At 36.3% G+C, this 17532-nt stretch overlaps 1 protein-coding gene across 2 annotated transcripts in view; it reads right to left on the bottom strand.

The window, feature by feature from the left end:
* Positions 1-17532, bottom strand: part of RASA2 (RAS p21 protein activator 2) — a 127115-nt gene that overhangs the window by 30399 nt on the left and 79184 nt on the right. For both annotated transcript variants that reach the window (XM_080815402.1, XM_080815403.1), the window contains exons 8-15: positions 16347-16423; positions 15253-15354; positions 8457-8613; positions 7962-8110; positions 5883-5997; positions 5355-5429; positions 4550-4673; positions 1769-1875 (exon numbers count right to left, since the gene is read on the bottom strand). In XM_080815402.1, coding sequence (XP_080671528.1) covers positions 1769-1875; positions 4550-4673; positions 5355-5429; positions 5883-5997; positions 7962-8110; positions 8457-8613; positions 15253-15354; positions 16347-16423 — 906 coding nt within the window. The remainder of the gene's footprint in view (positions 1-1768; positions 1876-4549; positions 4674-5354; positions 5430-5882; positions 5998-7961; positions 8111-8456; positions 8614-15252; positions 15355-16346; positions 16424-17532) is intronic.

Genomic DNA, 17532 nt, shown 5'->3' with positions numbered 1-17532 from the left:
TCAGTTCTCCTTGAAAACCACCCTACCTTTCAATACTGGTCTTGATAATCCCATTACTCCCAGGTTCCTGGGATTACTCCGTGCTCTCAATTTCCACAGTATGCCTTAACTTGGTAAAAATCAGGTACTAGTTTTAGATGATGTATCTCATATTTGTCCTATTTTCCCAATTAGAATGAAAAGTTCTTGAAAAGGCGGGTAAGTTTACACTTAAAAGCAAACAATAAGGTTATACGACACAGTATAAACTAGTCCTTCTAGCATACTGATTGGAAAAGTGACCTAAAATACGAAGTCTGTGGCTAGAAGGACTTTATTGCAACATCTGTTATGGAAATATACAAATCCAAGTCTGAATACAAGGCAGGGTCAAAAGCTCAGAGGTAGGAGTTCTGTTTATATCTAGAATGCTGTTACTAAGCTTTTTCAGACCCAGAATTCTGCACAGCTTCAGTAACACAGCCCTAAGAAAGGAGATCCTGTGATCAAAAGGACACTGGCCCACTTTCTGTTGCAGCTATTCACAGACAGTCCTTTGGCAAGAAAGAATATGTTGCTGCAAAAGTAGCATGGTTCTATACAGTTCTCAAAGTGAAGTGAGTGGGTAATGTCATGCAGCCATGAAGAGGAGTGGCCTTCAAAGCCCAGTTTAACTCCCAAACCCATGTGTCCTCTCTACCCTATTAAGTTTCCTAAAGGCAGAGAGTGTCTTCCTCATCACTGCATTTCTAGCACTGAGCACAGTGATGGAAACATTACAGATGTCTGAACACTTTACTGCCCAAGAGGCCAGAAAGAACAGGGGTGAGCTCAAAGACTGAGAAGACTGAAGGAGACAGCATTCCAGTTTAACCAGTTCAAACTGAGTGAGATCAAATCATATTTGACCAGTTGTGTGACCACAGAGAAATTGCTGAATTGTGATATTCTTATCTGCAAATGGGGATAACAGAATACCTCACAGGGAGGAAGGACCAAGTAAGTTAAAACACATAAAGTACTTAGAATAAGGCCTACTACAAAGCCCTAAGTAAATGTTGGCTATTATTATTATTATTATTATTATTATGTGTCATACCAATCAGCAGGAAAGCAATTAGATAAGATTATAAAATATTTGGAACATAAAAGGTTAAAGAATCAGCAAAAATACTCCATATTAGGAGGAAAGAAAGAGCAAAAAAAGGAGTTTTAAAATGTTAAGAAACATGTACATTATGCAGTAGATTCAGATCTAAACAATTAAATAGGACTCCAGAACATTTTTAAAGTTTTAAATCTCTTATATTTATCATATCAGGTGAATAAAAAGTAAAAAATGTGGAGATACCAAATTATGTTCCAATCAAAGTTTCTACACCTTTCAGAAATGAGCCTCTTCAAACTTCTGTGAGATATAAAAATACCTGTGAGATAAACTAAACCTGTAACTCATGAAAAAACAAAAACAAAAACAACTCTAGTATTATGGAAATTTACAAACACACACAATAGTGGAGGGTAAATACAATGGATCCTCTTCGTACCTACCATCAAGCTTCAACAACTATCAACATCTTATTACTCTTGCACAATATCTTTTAACAGCAACAAAAACTGGAATTTTCAGCCTTCTCTGAAAGACTGAAATAGCCAAGGAAAATGCCCAGTAAATTTAAGTACCAGTTACAAGAAAACAGTTAAGTGAAACTGGCTTGTTATATTCTTTTTAAAATTTTAATAAAAATAAATAAAAATGGAATAAAGCTTTGAGAAGAACAACACTTACTGGATGATGAGGTCGCAAATGAAAAGTATGAGGTGATACTACGGCTACAGCAAAGAAACGAAGAAATACAAAGCTGCTCACTGCAGAATACTGAACATGAGGGTCATCTGCAGGAAAAAAATGGTGAAATGTCATGCACAAAAACACTGAATTAAAAAGCAAAGATGACAAAATAAAAAATATTGAAAAACATGTAAACTAAATAGGAGATCAATATAATTTGTCTAGTGGAGACTGAGCTGATGAAATGATAGTAATGATTATGACTAAATTAAAGGAAAAAATCCTATGACTAAAAAAAAATCTGAAAGGAATAATAAAAAAATTTTTAAAAAGAAAGGCAAAAAAGCTACCAGGTTTTCAGAAATAACTTAATTAGGAAAAAGACCTCTTTCCTCATCTGCAAAGAGAGACTCCTGAAATTTCAACAAAAATAAAGTAGTATCTAGCACTACCTAGTGGTGATACTGAATCCTTTAAGACCAGGATAGGTTATTTTCAGTTTTAGAATATTGCTTCAATTTTCCCCTCTTGATAATATCAAAGACAATGCAATAAAAACAACTGACAGGAATCTTTCCTTTAAAAAAGCAATCAATATTCCACATAAAAATGAAGATGAACTGAAGACAACTTGCGGTTTTTGTCATTCACCTACTGCTTTTGTTTCAAAATGGAGTCAATACTTAACATCAGAGGACAGAGAAGCAGGCAGTAAAGGGGGAAAAAAGCCTGGGTTTGGTTTGAGTTTTAACTCTTATAATTATGTCCCTCAATGCGCAAGCCATTTAACTTGTAGTTCTTCAATAATACTTGCTGCCCACTGTCTCCTCCCTACTCTCCATTCGTCTTCCCACGGTAACAGAAATGAGAAAGTATGAAAAAAAAATTTTTTTTAAAGATTTTATTTATTTATTTGACAGACAGAGATCACAAGTAGGCAGAGAGGCAGGCGGGGGGGGGGGGGGGGGAAGCAGGCTCTCCACGGAGCAGAGAGTCCAATGCAGGGCTCGATCCCAGAGCCCTGGGATCATGACCCGAGCTGAAGGCAGAGGCTTTAACCCACTGAGCCACCCAGGCGCCCCAAAAGTATGAAAATATTTTATGAAAACAAAACTATCACTACTGTAGTCGACTGAAGATATGAAAATATATTAATATTTAATCCAACAAAAAAGTAAAAGAGACACACTTGCTTTTATAAAAAGACATAAAAAGTACTTTAGATCATTTCTATAAACAGAATTAAAAATATTTTTTAAGGCCAAGATCACTGGGTAGTACAGAGTCCAATGACTAGCAATATGCTTTGGAAGAGGCCAAACCCAGGCTGGAGACCCTTCTTGTCTGCTGGCCATGTCTTGGACCTTGAGCAAGTTACATAACATTTCTAAACCTCAGTTTCATTATTTACCTAAGGGGAGCAGTACCTCACACCTCATAAGATGGTGTGAGCATTAGAGTAGGAGTAGGAGATAATGCAGGTTAGCACTGTGTGTTCACTCACTAAATACGCAATGTGCTTGTCATGATTTAACTCACTATTTAAAAACATAACTTCAGTGTTATATTAACATCTCTGCTCCCTTGTGTTGTAAAGACCAGAGTTAGGGGCGCCTGGGTGGCTCAGTGGGTTGGGCCTCTGCCTTCAGCTCAGGTCACGATCTTAGGGTCCTGGGATTAAGCCCCACGTCAGGCTCTCTGCTTAGTGGGGAGCCTGCTTCCCCCTTTCTCTGCCTGCCTCTCTGTCTACTTGTGATCTCTCTGTCAAATAAATAAAGTATTTAAAAACTAAAAAAAGACTAGATTTAGTATACTTATTTAAGTTGACTGTTTATGTCTTTAGTAGAATTAGCAAAGGCATTTAGGTCTGAATTTATACACGTTAGTTAGACAATTCAGCCCTATGACTTTAGCACTGGGTAAATTTAGTCAAGGGGCTGATAAAAGCACACACCATGCGTCACACTTAGAAGAACAAAATAAATTCTTCAGATGGTTACAGAAGTACACTTACAGTCTCACACATCTGGGTAAGACTAATAATTTAAGTAGTCACCTTACTTCCTCCCCTTTCCCCTTATTACAACAGGCAGATCTGGAAAGACAGTTACAGCAAGTTTATTTACTTATCAGAGATGCATGTAATTAGAATAATTCCAGTGCTCGCTTCGGCAGCACATATAGAATAATTCCAAATATTGATAATCAGAGATAGCAACTCTTATTTTTATGTGTTTCTAAACAAAGCCTTCACACAGCTATTTTACCAAATTAAAGCATGTATTGACAGATACATGTCCTCAAAATTCTATGTCTATTGCAACAGAGACGTTTCTAATGTCTCGAACCATGTCTGTAAAAATGTCCTTAGCATTTTCTAAAACCTTAGCATTCTCAAACTGTCAAATCCAGTCAGCTGTATTGAACTAAAAATTCTCATTATTTAAATGAAGTGAAAAAGGTAAAAATAACAAAGGTGTTATTACATTTAACAATCTCATAAGTACCTAGTATAAATGTTTACCTTTCTTAAAAATAATGGTGATTTTTTATTTGCTCTTTTAATAAGCTGTCATTACACTGAAATAAACAATGTATGTTTTGAGATAGTAAGGAAATTAAACGAGATGTTTCATAAAAAAGCTGTAACTATTTTGCAAAGAAGACTGTACCTATAAACTTTAAACATTTCATATAAGCCAAATCCAGAGTAAATCTATAAAAAAAAATCAAATACAGAAAAAGAAATGGCATGTTTTAGTAAAACAAGGCACTTACTAGGAAATCTCTGAGTAGCCATTTGCCTTAGAGAATAAAAGGTATCACACATTACAGTGGGGCAGCTCATACTTGATTTTACAATTGTACTGAATAACTTGTCTACATAGTAGCGCAGATTCTCCTGTAGGATTTAACAAGGTAAACATCAGGATTTTAACTCTTACACATTTTCCATAGCCTTTATGGAAAACAATGCAGTGAAAAGGAGAGTAGGCAGTTACTATCCAGTATACTAAAGCTCCGCTTCCCTTCTCTAAATTCACTCAGTTAAAGGACAATTTATATCTTGATCTTGTTTAACAAATTCGAATGAGATTAGCTAAATATAACTGGTGAATGCATGGAATAAATTTCACAAGAAGCAACAGAGAATAAAATGATCTAAAGGGAAATAATTCAGACATGCAGGCACACGGATACTGTGGCAATTTCATTCAGTGCAATGAAAACCTGTGACTCTACAATGGTCACTGTTTTCCCAGACACGACTAATATGTTGGTTGACCAAGTCATTGTGCCTGGTCAGTCTGACTCCAAAGGAATGGCTAGAATGGCGGCTGCAACTAGATACTGCCTTATTCCATTATTGTTACTAAAGCCGAAGAGAGATAATCAAGAATAAAAATAAAGTGAAACCCCATGATGAAATAACAACATTCTAAAAACTAGACACAGGAAATGCTAATAGTATAAGCATTAAGTAAGGAATAAAAAGCACTACATCCTAACATATAGTATTATGGAAGATTATGTTTGGCAGAAAGCCCATTTTAATGCAGTTATAACGATAACAAGGACTTACCTTATTATTTTCTACATTATCTCCCTCTTTCAATTTAATAGGATCGATTTCACAGGATTTTGAGGATTCACATATCTGGAAGACAGATTAATTTTTCATTTAATGCTCTTTTATAAGTAATTTGGCAAAATGAAAATAACTATTTTCCTGATAATACAATTATAAAAATTAAAACCATAACAAAGTTTATATCCCCAATCCAGAGATAATATACACAATACTGCAAAAGAACTGTCAAAATTCATTTCTCATATATTTGAAACTCTAGCTAAAACTGATCCAGTAACAACAACAATAAAAAAGAAAAGAAAAGAAATCAGTAACCCCCCCCTAAAAATTATGTAGATTATACTAAACGTGCCCTTTCAGTAAAAATCCACTGATGGAAAGGTACTTCTGAAGGGTTCAGCCTTACTCTTTCAGTAATACATGAACAGGTGTATCATTCCTATCACTAGGTCACTTGATGAAAGACAGGCTGTATCATGAGGCCACAGAGACTTCAATTATCAAAGTTATAGCCCGTACCTCATCTAGAATAGGTTTTAATGTGACTTTCAGGTAGTGCCCTCCCACTATTTTCATCATCTCATCCAGACATCGGGTAGCCAAGGAATTTCCTCTAAAAATTGTGTTTGCATCTCTGAAATACAAACAGAAATAACCAAGAGCAGTAAACAGACGCTGTGAAATCGATAACATGAGATATATGACTTTGGCTATATATACAATTTTAGTAATTTTTACCATCCATTTATTTTTTATTTATTTTTTAAAAAGATATTTATTTTATTTATTTATTTGACAGACAGAGATGACAAGTAGGCTGAGAGGCAGGCAGAGAGAGAGAGGCGGAAGCAGGCTCCCCGCTAAGCAGAGAGCCTGATGCGGGGCTCAATCCCAGGACCCAGGGATCATGACTTGAGCCGAAGGCAGAAGGCTTTAACCCACTGAGCCACCCAGGTGCCCCTTTACCACCCATTTAAAAAGCTTGCTGCCAAGACGTAAGACAAAGAAGACATACAGATGGCCAACAGACACATGAAAAAATGCTCAACATCACTCGGCATCAGGGAAATACAAATCAAAACCACCACGAGATACCACCCCACACCAGTCAGAATGGCTAAAATTAACTCAAGAAACGACAGATGTCAGGGAGGATGCAGAGAAAGGGAAACCCTCTTACACTGTTGTTGGGAATGCAAGCTGGTACAGGCACTCTGGAAAACAGTATGGAAGTTTCTCAAAAAGTTGAAAATAGTGCTACCCTACGACCCAGCAATTCCACTACTGGGTATTTATTCCAAAGACATAAATGTAGTGAAAAGAAGGAGGACGTGGGGCGCCTGGGTGGCTCAGTGGGTTAAAGCCTCTGCCTTTGGCTCGGGTCATGATCCCGGGGTCCTGGGATCGAGCCCCGCATCGGGCTCTGCTCGGCGGGGAGCCTGCTTCCCTTCCTCTCTCTGCCTGCCTCTCTGCCTGCTTGTGATCTCTGTCAAATAAATAAATAAAATCTTTAAATAAAAAAAAAAAGAAGGAGCACGTGCACCCCAATGTTTATAGCAGCAATGTCCATAGTCCCAACTATGGGAAGACCTCAGATGTCCATCAACAGATGAATGTATAAAGAAGATGTGGCGTGTGTATAAACACACACACATACACACACACGGAAATACTACTCAGTTATCAAAAAGAATGAAATCTTGCCATTTGCAATGACATGAATGGAACCAGAGGGTTTTATGCTAAGGAAAATAAGAGAAAGACAATTACCATTACGACTGCATTCATTTGTAGAATTTAGTAAACAAAACAAAGGATATGAGGGGAAGAGAGGGGGAAAAAAGACAAAATCAGAGAGGAAAACAAACCATAAGAGACTCTTAATCATAGGAAACAAACTGAGGGTTGCTGGAGGGGAGGGAGTGGGGAGAATGGGGTAACTGGATGAAGGACATTAAAGAGGGCACTTGATGTAATGAGCACTGGTATTGTATAAGACTGATGAATCACTGACCTCTAACCTCTGAAACCAATAATACATTATATGTTAATTAAATGAATTTAAATTAAAGAAAAAAAAAACTTGCCGCCATTAGGCTTTTCAAACTTACCAAAACTATTTACCCAAAATAGTAAGTTAAAAAAAAAAAAAAAAAGCAAAGGATATTAATGAACTACAAAAGTAGAATGTTTGTATGTGTATGAAACAGTGCTATGACAGGCCTGGAAAGCCACCTGACTGCTTTTCATGGTATCACATATATGTACATGGGGTGATACATAATGGGTAAGGGAAAAAACCCAACCCAACTTCTGACCTAGTACTTAATCTGTGACATGTGAATCATTTCAAGCAGCAGCAAAGATGAGTAACAGGAAATTTTGACACTGAATAAAAAAACCCTTCATTAACTGTTAATGTTTCTGTTGGTGGATACTGTTTGCTAACTTAGGAACTGCCTTTTATCTCTTGCTAAGCAGTTCTTTTCAGAATTCAGTAAGGCTGGTCAACACAAAAGAAGTGAAATTACAAAAACAATTTGGCAAACTAAAATCCAATCTCAACACACATAATTAACATTTTAATATAACTCTTACTGTGTATCCTTCAAGTCTAATTCAGCCACTGCAGTGGCAAAAGGAACAAGTTTATCATGGTGCAGCAGCAGTCGTACAAGGGGCAAAACAGCATCATTTTTATCTCGACAAATTTCACCCAAAATGTAAGCAGCTGAGGCAGATATCGGCTAGAATATAGAAAGGCAAAAAACAAGCACAAAATCAAGGAAATATGACTAAATGTTCAATCACTAGCCTGTATAAGTAATTCAAGCATATTTATTGACTACTACTGTTATAAAGAATATTTAATTTTTAAAAACTTTTCTCAGAGATGAAAATTTCAAGCATGTCCTGGAATCACAGTACTGTGGTCCAGATAAATTTTACACACACACACACACACACACACACACACACAAACACAACCACCCCATTTTAATAAAACTTGATACTCTGAAATATTTTCTACATCATTTACAGAATTATTTTAGCCATTTCATATTAAATCACACCCTTAAGATTTTTAAGTACCTGAACATCTGGTGATTTTAGCAGCAACGTTTTCAAAGGACCATAGTACTCTGATGGAAGCACATAGTCTTCTGTATAACATATATTTAATCGAAGAGACCCCAGATCATCAATTTTAGATGACTTATTTCCATTGTCTCTTGGTTGTAGCAAGTACCTAAAGTAAAAATACAAATGACTACATGAGATGATAATGAGCATCCAAGTCGGTGAGGTAAATAAATAGTTAAGCTGCAAAAAAAAAAAAAAAAAAACCCCAAACCAAAAAAGTCAACTTAGTATTTAAGGTTAGGACACTTTATAAGTAGCCAACCATCAATCTTCAGAGGCTTAATATCAGTTATATATTGAACCAGAAAGCTATAAACAGACTTTTATCTGGGAAGCAAAAAGTAAAAATTAAAGTAAACTAAAAGTAAAAAAATAAGATCTCAAAGGGGCTGAATGAGTTTGATTAGCTTGCAGATTTAGGAAAAGATAATAAAAGTAAAACATTTAAAATCCAATATATAATCAAAAATAACATCTCACTAAATTTAAGAAACACATATTTAGCTGAAATAGATAAGACATACCACAAGAAGGCATAAGTGATCTTGTTTTAAAGTAAATCTTATATATGTAAAAATGTGAACTTACTTTTTTAAAAAGTTAGTGATTGAAGGTTTATAAACAGATTTTTATATTATTAAAGGAGAAACAATGTAACTATACTCAAAATATTTTTATTTGCAAAAATCAGATTTATATGAAATTTTTTTAGGCTAATAGAAGGCATAAAATATATGTACAAACAAAGATAGCTTTAAAATTTTCCAAGAAAAATGTTTAGAAATCAAGAGGAGTTTGTAGGACCAAAATCAGAAATCTCAGTTATTTTAAAAGAATTTTTATCATGAAAATTTAATAACACATACAAAAGTAAAGAGGACAGTACATCTTTTGAACCCCCATGCACCTATCACCTTGCTTCAGGAATCATCAACTCAAGCCTATTCTTGTTTAAGCCATCCCTCTACTCATTCCTCCCATCCCATTCCTGTATTATTTTAAAGCAATTTCCAGGCGTCTTACAATTTTACCTATAAATATTTCAATATATATAACTATAACTACATAATAACTTTTAAAAATCATCATTATCCAGTCCGTATTCAAACTCTCCCAAACTTTATCATGAATACTTTTCTACAATTTGTTCATATCCAAGGTCCATAGATTTTAACTGGTTGATACTTAAGTTTCTTTTAACCTACAGATTCTCTCTATTCCCTAAGAAATCAGGTAGCTAGAATTGAATTTTCTACAACTGGGATTATGCTAAATCTATCTCTATCTCCATGACGTCACTTAGCATGTTCTTTGTCCTCTCTGTACTTTCTGTATATTGGCAGTTAGATCTAGAGGCTTGGTTAGATTCAGATTTGATATGCTGGCAAGAACATTTCACTGATAGTGTTGTTTAGTACCACAAAGAGGCACTAATGTCTGTTTATCTTTTTGTGATATTAGCAGTCACTGATAAGCACCACCTAGAGTCATTAACTTTCACAGGTTATAAAACGATAGGTATTTTTTTTGAAGACTTTATTTTTTTGTCAGGGAGAGACAGCACATGCAGGGTGAATGGGAATTAGGGCAATGCTACACCAGTTACTAATTATTATGTATCACTCCTTTAGAATGCACAGGAACCTCAAAAGGCCTCACTCCTGCCTCGTTTTTTAAGCTTGTTTCCTTGGATTTCTTTGGAAGGGTAAGAAATCCTTTTGGGCACAGGATCTCACCTGTGTCTACTTGAAAAAACATAAAATTTCAAAATACCCTCAACTTACAACCTCCCCCATGCCCCTTCAACTTTTAACAATATTTTATAAAACAAGGGGCACTCAAATCTTTGATTTCAGCTTAAAACAGAGAATATTTTTGAGGGTTTTTAAAAAACATTTTTAATTTATTTATTTGAGAACGAGCGCACGTGTGCACGAGTGGGCAGGATGGGCAAAGGGACAGGGAGAGAAAAAGAATCTTAAACAGACTTCATTCACACTGAATACAGAATCCTACATGGGATCATCTCACAACCCTGAGATCATGACCTGAGCCAAAATCAGGAGTTGGACCCTTAACTGACTGAGCCATCCAAGCACCCCGAACATTTTTGAGTTTTAAACATATAAAAAATATTTATGGGGCAGCTGGGTGGCTCAGTTGGTCAAGTGCCTGCCTTCAGCTCAGATTAGGATCCCAGGGTCCTGGAAACTGGGACTGAGTCCCACATCAGGCTCCCTGGTCAGCAGGGAGTTTGCTTCTCCCTCTGTCCCTTTCCCCCACTTGTGGTCTCTCTGTCTCTCTCAAATAAGTAAACAAAATCTTTAACAAATAAATGTATGTTAAGGTACAAATTTATTATAGTAATTGGTTAAGAACATAAACTTTGAAGTCAGAGTATTTGGTCCAAATCTCAGCTGTATGACCCTGGGCAAACCGCTTAATCTCTCTGCGCTTATTTCCTTACCTTATTACTACTCTATATAAGGGGTAATAATAGTATCTGATTTAATCCTTACAACAACTCTAAGGAGGTTATATAAGTAAAGTACTTAGAAGAGTGCCAGGTACACAGTAAACACTATGCAGCTGTTATTTATGTAAGATTTATATATAACTGTTACCACTTAAATATAGAAATAACTATAGATAAATGTACTTATTAATGTAACTACATAAACATGATTTGTTATTTTATAACATTATTTAAAAACACTGTTTAAACCCTGAAGAATCCCCTGTGGACAAAGTAATCTGTATGAATTAGAGGTAAAGAGTAAACTCTCGAGATTTGTTAAATGAGGATACATGGCCATGTATACAAGGTCAAGGGATTTAAAAGAAAAAATCAAATCAAATATATTTTCTTCAGTTTTTGAGTAGAGCATTTTAGTTTGAAAGAATAAGAAAAATAGAAATAGAGAAATTATTAACTGAAAGTGGAATTCAGTTGCTCTACATATATTTTTAAATTCACGATTAGAGAGGCATAAAAGTAAGCGTGATGCTCTCAAGATTCAGCTGTTTTGACAAGCTCCTTAATAGAAAAAAAAAAAAAATCTAGCATTTGAAAAATTTTAACCACAAGGTCTGTATAATTGAAGTTAAAGTAGGCAGGTAAAAACTACAATTATTTGTTCATAATGCTGAAAACAAGCATAATGAAGTAATGTTCAGAAGCTGGAAAGTAACTGTTCAGAGGCAGCTCTACTAACACTTGAATGCTGTTTCTGGTTCCATAAAGGTAAGCATTATCGGGACGCCTGGGTGGCTCAGTTGGTTAAGCAGCTGCCTTCGGCTCAGGTCATGATCCCAGCGTCCTGGGATCGAGTCCCACATCGGCCTCCTTGCTCGGCGGGGAGCCTGCTTCTCCCTCTGCCTGCCACTCTGTCTGCTTGTGCTCACTCTCGCTCCTCTCCCTCTCTCTCTCTGACTGACAAATAAATAAATAAATAAATAAATCTTTAAAAAAAAAAAAAGGTAAGCATTATCAATGGATTTTTACTTAAGAGACTAAAGATAGGTGGCAAAATTAGCAAACTACATAACCAACTCACCTCAAGTAAAATATTAATCTACTTTTAAATATGCATAAAGTGCTTATGTTTAAAACCCCAATCATTTGTTTTATCTACTATGTGAATCTGCTGTCTTTTTTTTTTTTTTTTAAAGATTTTATTTATTTGTCAGAGAGAAAGAGAGAGCGTGTGCACAGGCAGGGAGAGTGACAGGCAGAGGGAGAAGTAGACTCTGTTGAGCAAGCAGCCTGATGTAGGACTCAATTCCAATCCCAGACCCTGGGATCATGACCTGAGCAGAAGGCAGATGCTTAATCGACTGAGCCACCCAGGTGTTCCTCTATTGTCTTTTCTTAATGTCCACTTTTACATGTTGAAAATTTGGGGGAAAAATGTGCCAATTTGTACAATCACACAAAGGTTTTGCACACATTAAGATACTGATGGGAACTGGTGAAATAAGATTGAACTAGACTGCCTGTGAGATTCTCAAACATTGTAAACAATGGAACACTGGTATGACAACAAAGGATGCAGAAATTCTGTATGGAGGAATGGTGGAGGAATGGTGATGACAGTAGCAATCACTGTAATGATGAGAGCCATGAGCTATATCCATGGTCACTGCACTTGCAGCTTGTCTCATTGATGAGGATGAATGCATTTCATCCTCTAACAACTCTGGGAGGCAGGTACTATTTGTACTGCTCCCATTTTAGAGCCAGAGAAAGACAAAGCCAAGGGGTAGAGTAACCTGTCCAAGGTCACACAGGTAGTTATGGCAAAGGTTAAGATTTGAACCAAGGCAATTTGGTTCCAGACTCCATACTCTTAACCACTACTAAGGTTCCACAAATATTTACTGAAGTTCTACTACACTGGTAAGTGAGAAAAGCAAGGCGCAGATCAGGAATACAGTATGTGCCCATTTGTGTAAAGAAGGGAAAAGGATATATACATATTTGACTATATTCCATAAAATATTTCCAGAAAGTCAAAACAGTGACTGCCTCAGAAGAGGGAAAATGATTAGCTGAGGGACTAGGACAAGACACAGATTTTTATCTTTTGAACTGTGAACCGTGTGGCTATATTATTAAGAAAATCATATAAAATTCTACTGTCTATAGGGTTGAAGTTAAAATGAGTGACTATCAACACTAACAAGCTACTCCTAACATCTGACAGAAGTTTCATAATAAAGAACATATGTCATTGCTAAGGAACTGAAAAGCCAAGAAAGGAAAGGGGGAATGATTGGATCATGTTGTAATCTGAGAAAAAAATTAAATTGGAACCATTAAAACCCGTTTTCAGGAAAGGACTATAATAGACAGATACTAATTGAAATCATGTGAAAAAAGAAAGCAAATGGAAACTTTTCAAACAACAGGATTACATTACTGATAATTATTCTCTTTCCTACTACCAAGATTAGAAAGAATATGCCTGAAATTCTGAAGGTAAAGAAAGCTTTTCCTGTGCTTTTATGCAATTACCATTGATCCCACAAGGGGATGCTACAGCTCTACAAATGACGAAGGAGCCCAAGAATTTAATTTCTGACTTAAAAGAAAATGGCATTCACATTTGTATACTTCCTTCTACCTTTGGAAGTATAAATGAATTAGGAGATGTTTCTATTCCATGTTGTAGAAATTTTTCTTAAAGATTTATTTATTTGAGAAAGAGAGAGAGAGACAAAGATAGCAAGAGACAGCAAGGAGAGCGAGCAAGTGAGAACAAGCAGGGTGAGGTGCAGAGGGAGAGAGAGGGGCAGAGGGAGAAGCTGGCTTCCTGCTGGGCTGGTACCCGGAATTCAGGGCTCCATCCCAGGACCCTGGGATCATGACCTGAGGCAAAGGCAGACACTTAACTGACCGAGCAAGGTGCCCAAGGGAGGCTCTTTTAAAGACAAATGAAATTGATGCCCACAGTAAGAAACCTCTAAACACTTAATTCCGGGGCACCTGGGTGGCTCAGTGGGTTAAAGCCTCTGTCTTTGGCTCAGGTCATGATCCCAGGGTCCTGGGATCAAGCCCCACATCAGGCTCTCTGCTCAGCAGGGAGCCTGCTTCCCCCTATCTCTGCCTGCCTCTCTGCCTACTTGTGATCTCTGTCTGTCAAATAAATAAACAAAATCTTTAAAAAAAAATAAAATAAACACTTAATTCCAACAATTCCAACTCCTCTCCTAGGCACTGAAACTGAGTTCTAAATAGCGGGCCTTAGAGGCAAAGAGAAAGGTCTGTTTATTTATGCTCAGTGGAAACCCAAGTCTAGCATGAGGGCTGCTGGGCAACCTACTGGAAGGGGCAGGACAGGCATGCTTGTAAGTGCTCTCGGCAGAAAAAAATGATAGTTCTGCATCAATTCTGCTAAGGAAAATAACACCAGTTTAATGTATGAACAGTATGTTTTATCTACCATCAGTTTAATGTCACCGTTAAAGACATGAAGAGGTAAAATAATAAACTAACTATTACTGAGCCACCAGAGCATCTCAAGAAAGTATTTACTGAATCAGCTCAACATCTGAATCCTAGACACACATTTATTTACTCAGGAGTGGGAGTGGGGGTAGAATCTCAAGCAGACTCCCAGCTGAGCATAGAGCCCAATGTGGGGCTTGATTTCACATCCCTGAGATCATGACCTCAGCTGAAATCATGAGCTGGATGGATGCTCAACCAATTGAGCCACAAAGGCGCCCTGACCCTAGACATTTAAAATAACATCAGGGCCATTCACAGTGCATTTCAGTGGGGTGTGATAAAGGAAAAATCACAGGTTAGAGCCCATTAACAGTTGATTCCCTATCATAAATCCTCTGTTTTCAAACATCCACAGTTCCTATCACCATAAATAAGGCTTCTGGACTGCAGATGCTGATCTGTGACCAAGCATCTTCTCACATGGGCAACTCCTACATAATGTTTTAAATGATTTTCATTTTCTCCTCAGAGTTAAGATTTCATTTTCAAACAGAACAATATTCCTAGATAATTCAGTTCTTACATCTCAGTATTAGAGGTCAAGTCATAAAACTATGAATGTACTTCTATTTCTGCAAAAATAAATTAACCAAATCAATTAAAGTTAATGACTTCTGGCTTATTCTATCTCAAATTTTAAAAAATATGCATATAGTAAGCATTTATTTGCTCGTCCATTTTATTAAAGGGGATGACCTACTGTGGAGTTCACTAGAATGTTTGTCTTCTTACCAGGCTTGATGAGAGGAATCATTTCTTAACACGTTCACAGGAACCTTAATCTCACCCAGGAAAATATCTTGGACCAGGTTTCCATTATTCCACAAGTCGATTCTGAAAATTTAAAACTGGCTTTATTTTTTGCAAACAATGTTTAAGAGCACACACGCCAACAGGTAGCTTCAAATCACTTTGACTGCATTATGGCATTAATTTTACATGCTTAAAAGTAAGAGATGTTAGCATTGTCATATACCTCACTAACTAAACTAAGAAAACAAAATATTGCAGTAGCTTTTATTTTATAAGCACAGAGTGTAACTATTTTAAATAGTCTAAAAGAAAGCACTTAAGTTTCTTAGTTTCAAAGTCTAGGCTTTATTTTAACCTGTAGCAGTTAAGAACTGGAGTTACCTTGTTGAATTTGAGAAAAGAAACCAACACAAGACTACAGTTTCTTTCTCAATTAGAGCCAGTTAATATGTAAAGATAGGTGATTTAAAAAAAATACATTACCTGATCATTCCAAACATGTGACTAATACACCCTTTAGATGAACACTGTTAACACCACACCTGTACATGCACTTACAGAACTTTTCCCTCCCAAACAGCATAGAGATTTAAGACCTAAATAGCACAAACTTCAAACACATGCACCTGTTGAATTATCTTACAAGACTTCTTACCTCACTGAAATTTCTGTTAGACAGCAGATATGTTAAGAAGAATAAAAAAATTATTTCTAAATTGGCTAATATATAATTACTTTTCTATATATTCTTTGCATCCATTATGTTAGATTAAGAAATTTAAAGAGCAATTAAATTTGTGAAAATTAAAAATATAATAAAATAGGTGAAAATCAGGTCATCTTTGGTATTAAATAAATACACCTTGACTACTTCTGCAAAGAAAGCAGATTTTGAAAAGACAGTATGAATTTAAATTAGATGCCTGTTCCTCTAAGTTTCATCAACCATCTTGCTAAAGAGAAGTCTGTTAAGTTTGGTTCACCTATTTTCCTTTTATGATTTTTCTATTTTGGATTTAGGATTTTCTTTTGGCACCAAAAAAAGCAGATCTTTAAAACTCTAAGACAAATACCTAATTTCTAGCTTTTCAATGTCCTCCTCTTCTACCTGGAACTGAGACTTTCTTGTGTAACTACTGGATCTGGTTACCTGTGAACAAAATATTTTAGTTTACAAAAAATTTTTAAATATTTTTTCCTACATGAACTTAAAACACTATCATCCCTAAAATGTTCAATTGTGTTTACTATAAACAGAGGAAAACACCTAGGTAATAGTTCCCCCAAAGCTAAAGATAAAAACGGCTATGGAAGTAGCAGGGAGGTAAGAATAAGGCAGTACAAAAACACCAAAGGCAATTTTGCCTCCATGCCCTTCCTTATCAACTCAATCTACAGCAACACTAGGTTCTCTGACTCATATGTAATCTCTTAGTGGCTCAAAGAGTAAAAGCGTTCTATTTTGGTGAACTGCACATGCGAAGAACTGTTTGAAGACTTTCCTACATTTCTCAAGATATGAATTCTATCCTTACACTTCCTTCTCACATTTTTACCAAAAATACCAAGGCAACTGGCAGGGACTTCCTCTGCTACCATCCACCTGAACATGTTCATTCTCACATGGTCCTTCTACTTGATGAGTTTTCTCATTTATTTTGAACAAGAGATGAGATGATCCTCCTCTTCTCCAAGACTATTCCACCCATGCATGACATACAGTAAGCATGCAGTAAACATTTGATCTATTCCCGGGTTTCAGCACAAAAAAAAAACCCACAAAAAACAAAAAACATTTGATCTATTTTAATTATAGCTTTTTACCAGCTTATTCACCTCACTCAAGTCTAAGAAAAATTCTATACTTAAATTATGGTCTTCCTATTTATCTCCTTCCTTTCACAGACAAGTATCTCAAAACTGTAATCCATCCTTGCAGCCACCACTTCCTCACACCCAGTCACTACAGTAACTCCTTATAATATGGTGTCCTCACAGATCACCCTCCCCAAACTCCTCTTAGTCACCAGGTCTGATGGTGAGTACTTAGTTCTCATCTTCCTTGACCACAGAACAAGTGAGTACAACCATACCTCCTTTCCCAGAAACACTGTTTTGAATTTACCCAAGCACTACCCAGGCAACCTCCTGTTCTCTGCTTCTTCCTGTGGGACCTCTTCTTCAGAACCTATAAATACTGGTTTTCTCCACAGTTTTAACTTTCACGTTGCTCTAAGGGCTGCAAAGGGCTATACAGTT

The sequence above is a fragment of the Martes martes genome (genome assembly GCF_963455335.1).
Source record: "Martes martes genome assembly, chromosome: 1".
Classification (NCBI taxonomy): Eukaryota; Metazoa; Chordata; class Mammalia; order Carnivora; family Mustelidae; genus Martes; species Martes martes.
The sequence above is the reverse complement of the archived record's forward strand: the minus strand, read 5'-3'. Positions and strand labels throughout refer to the sequence as shown.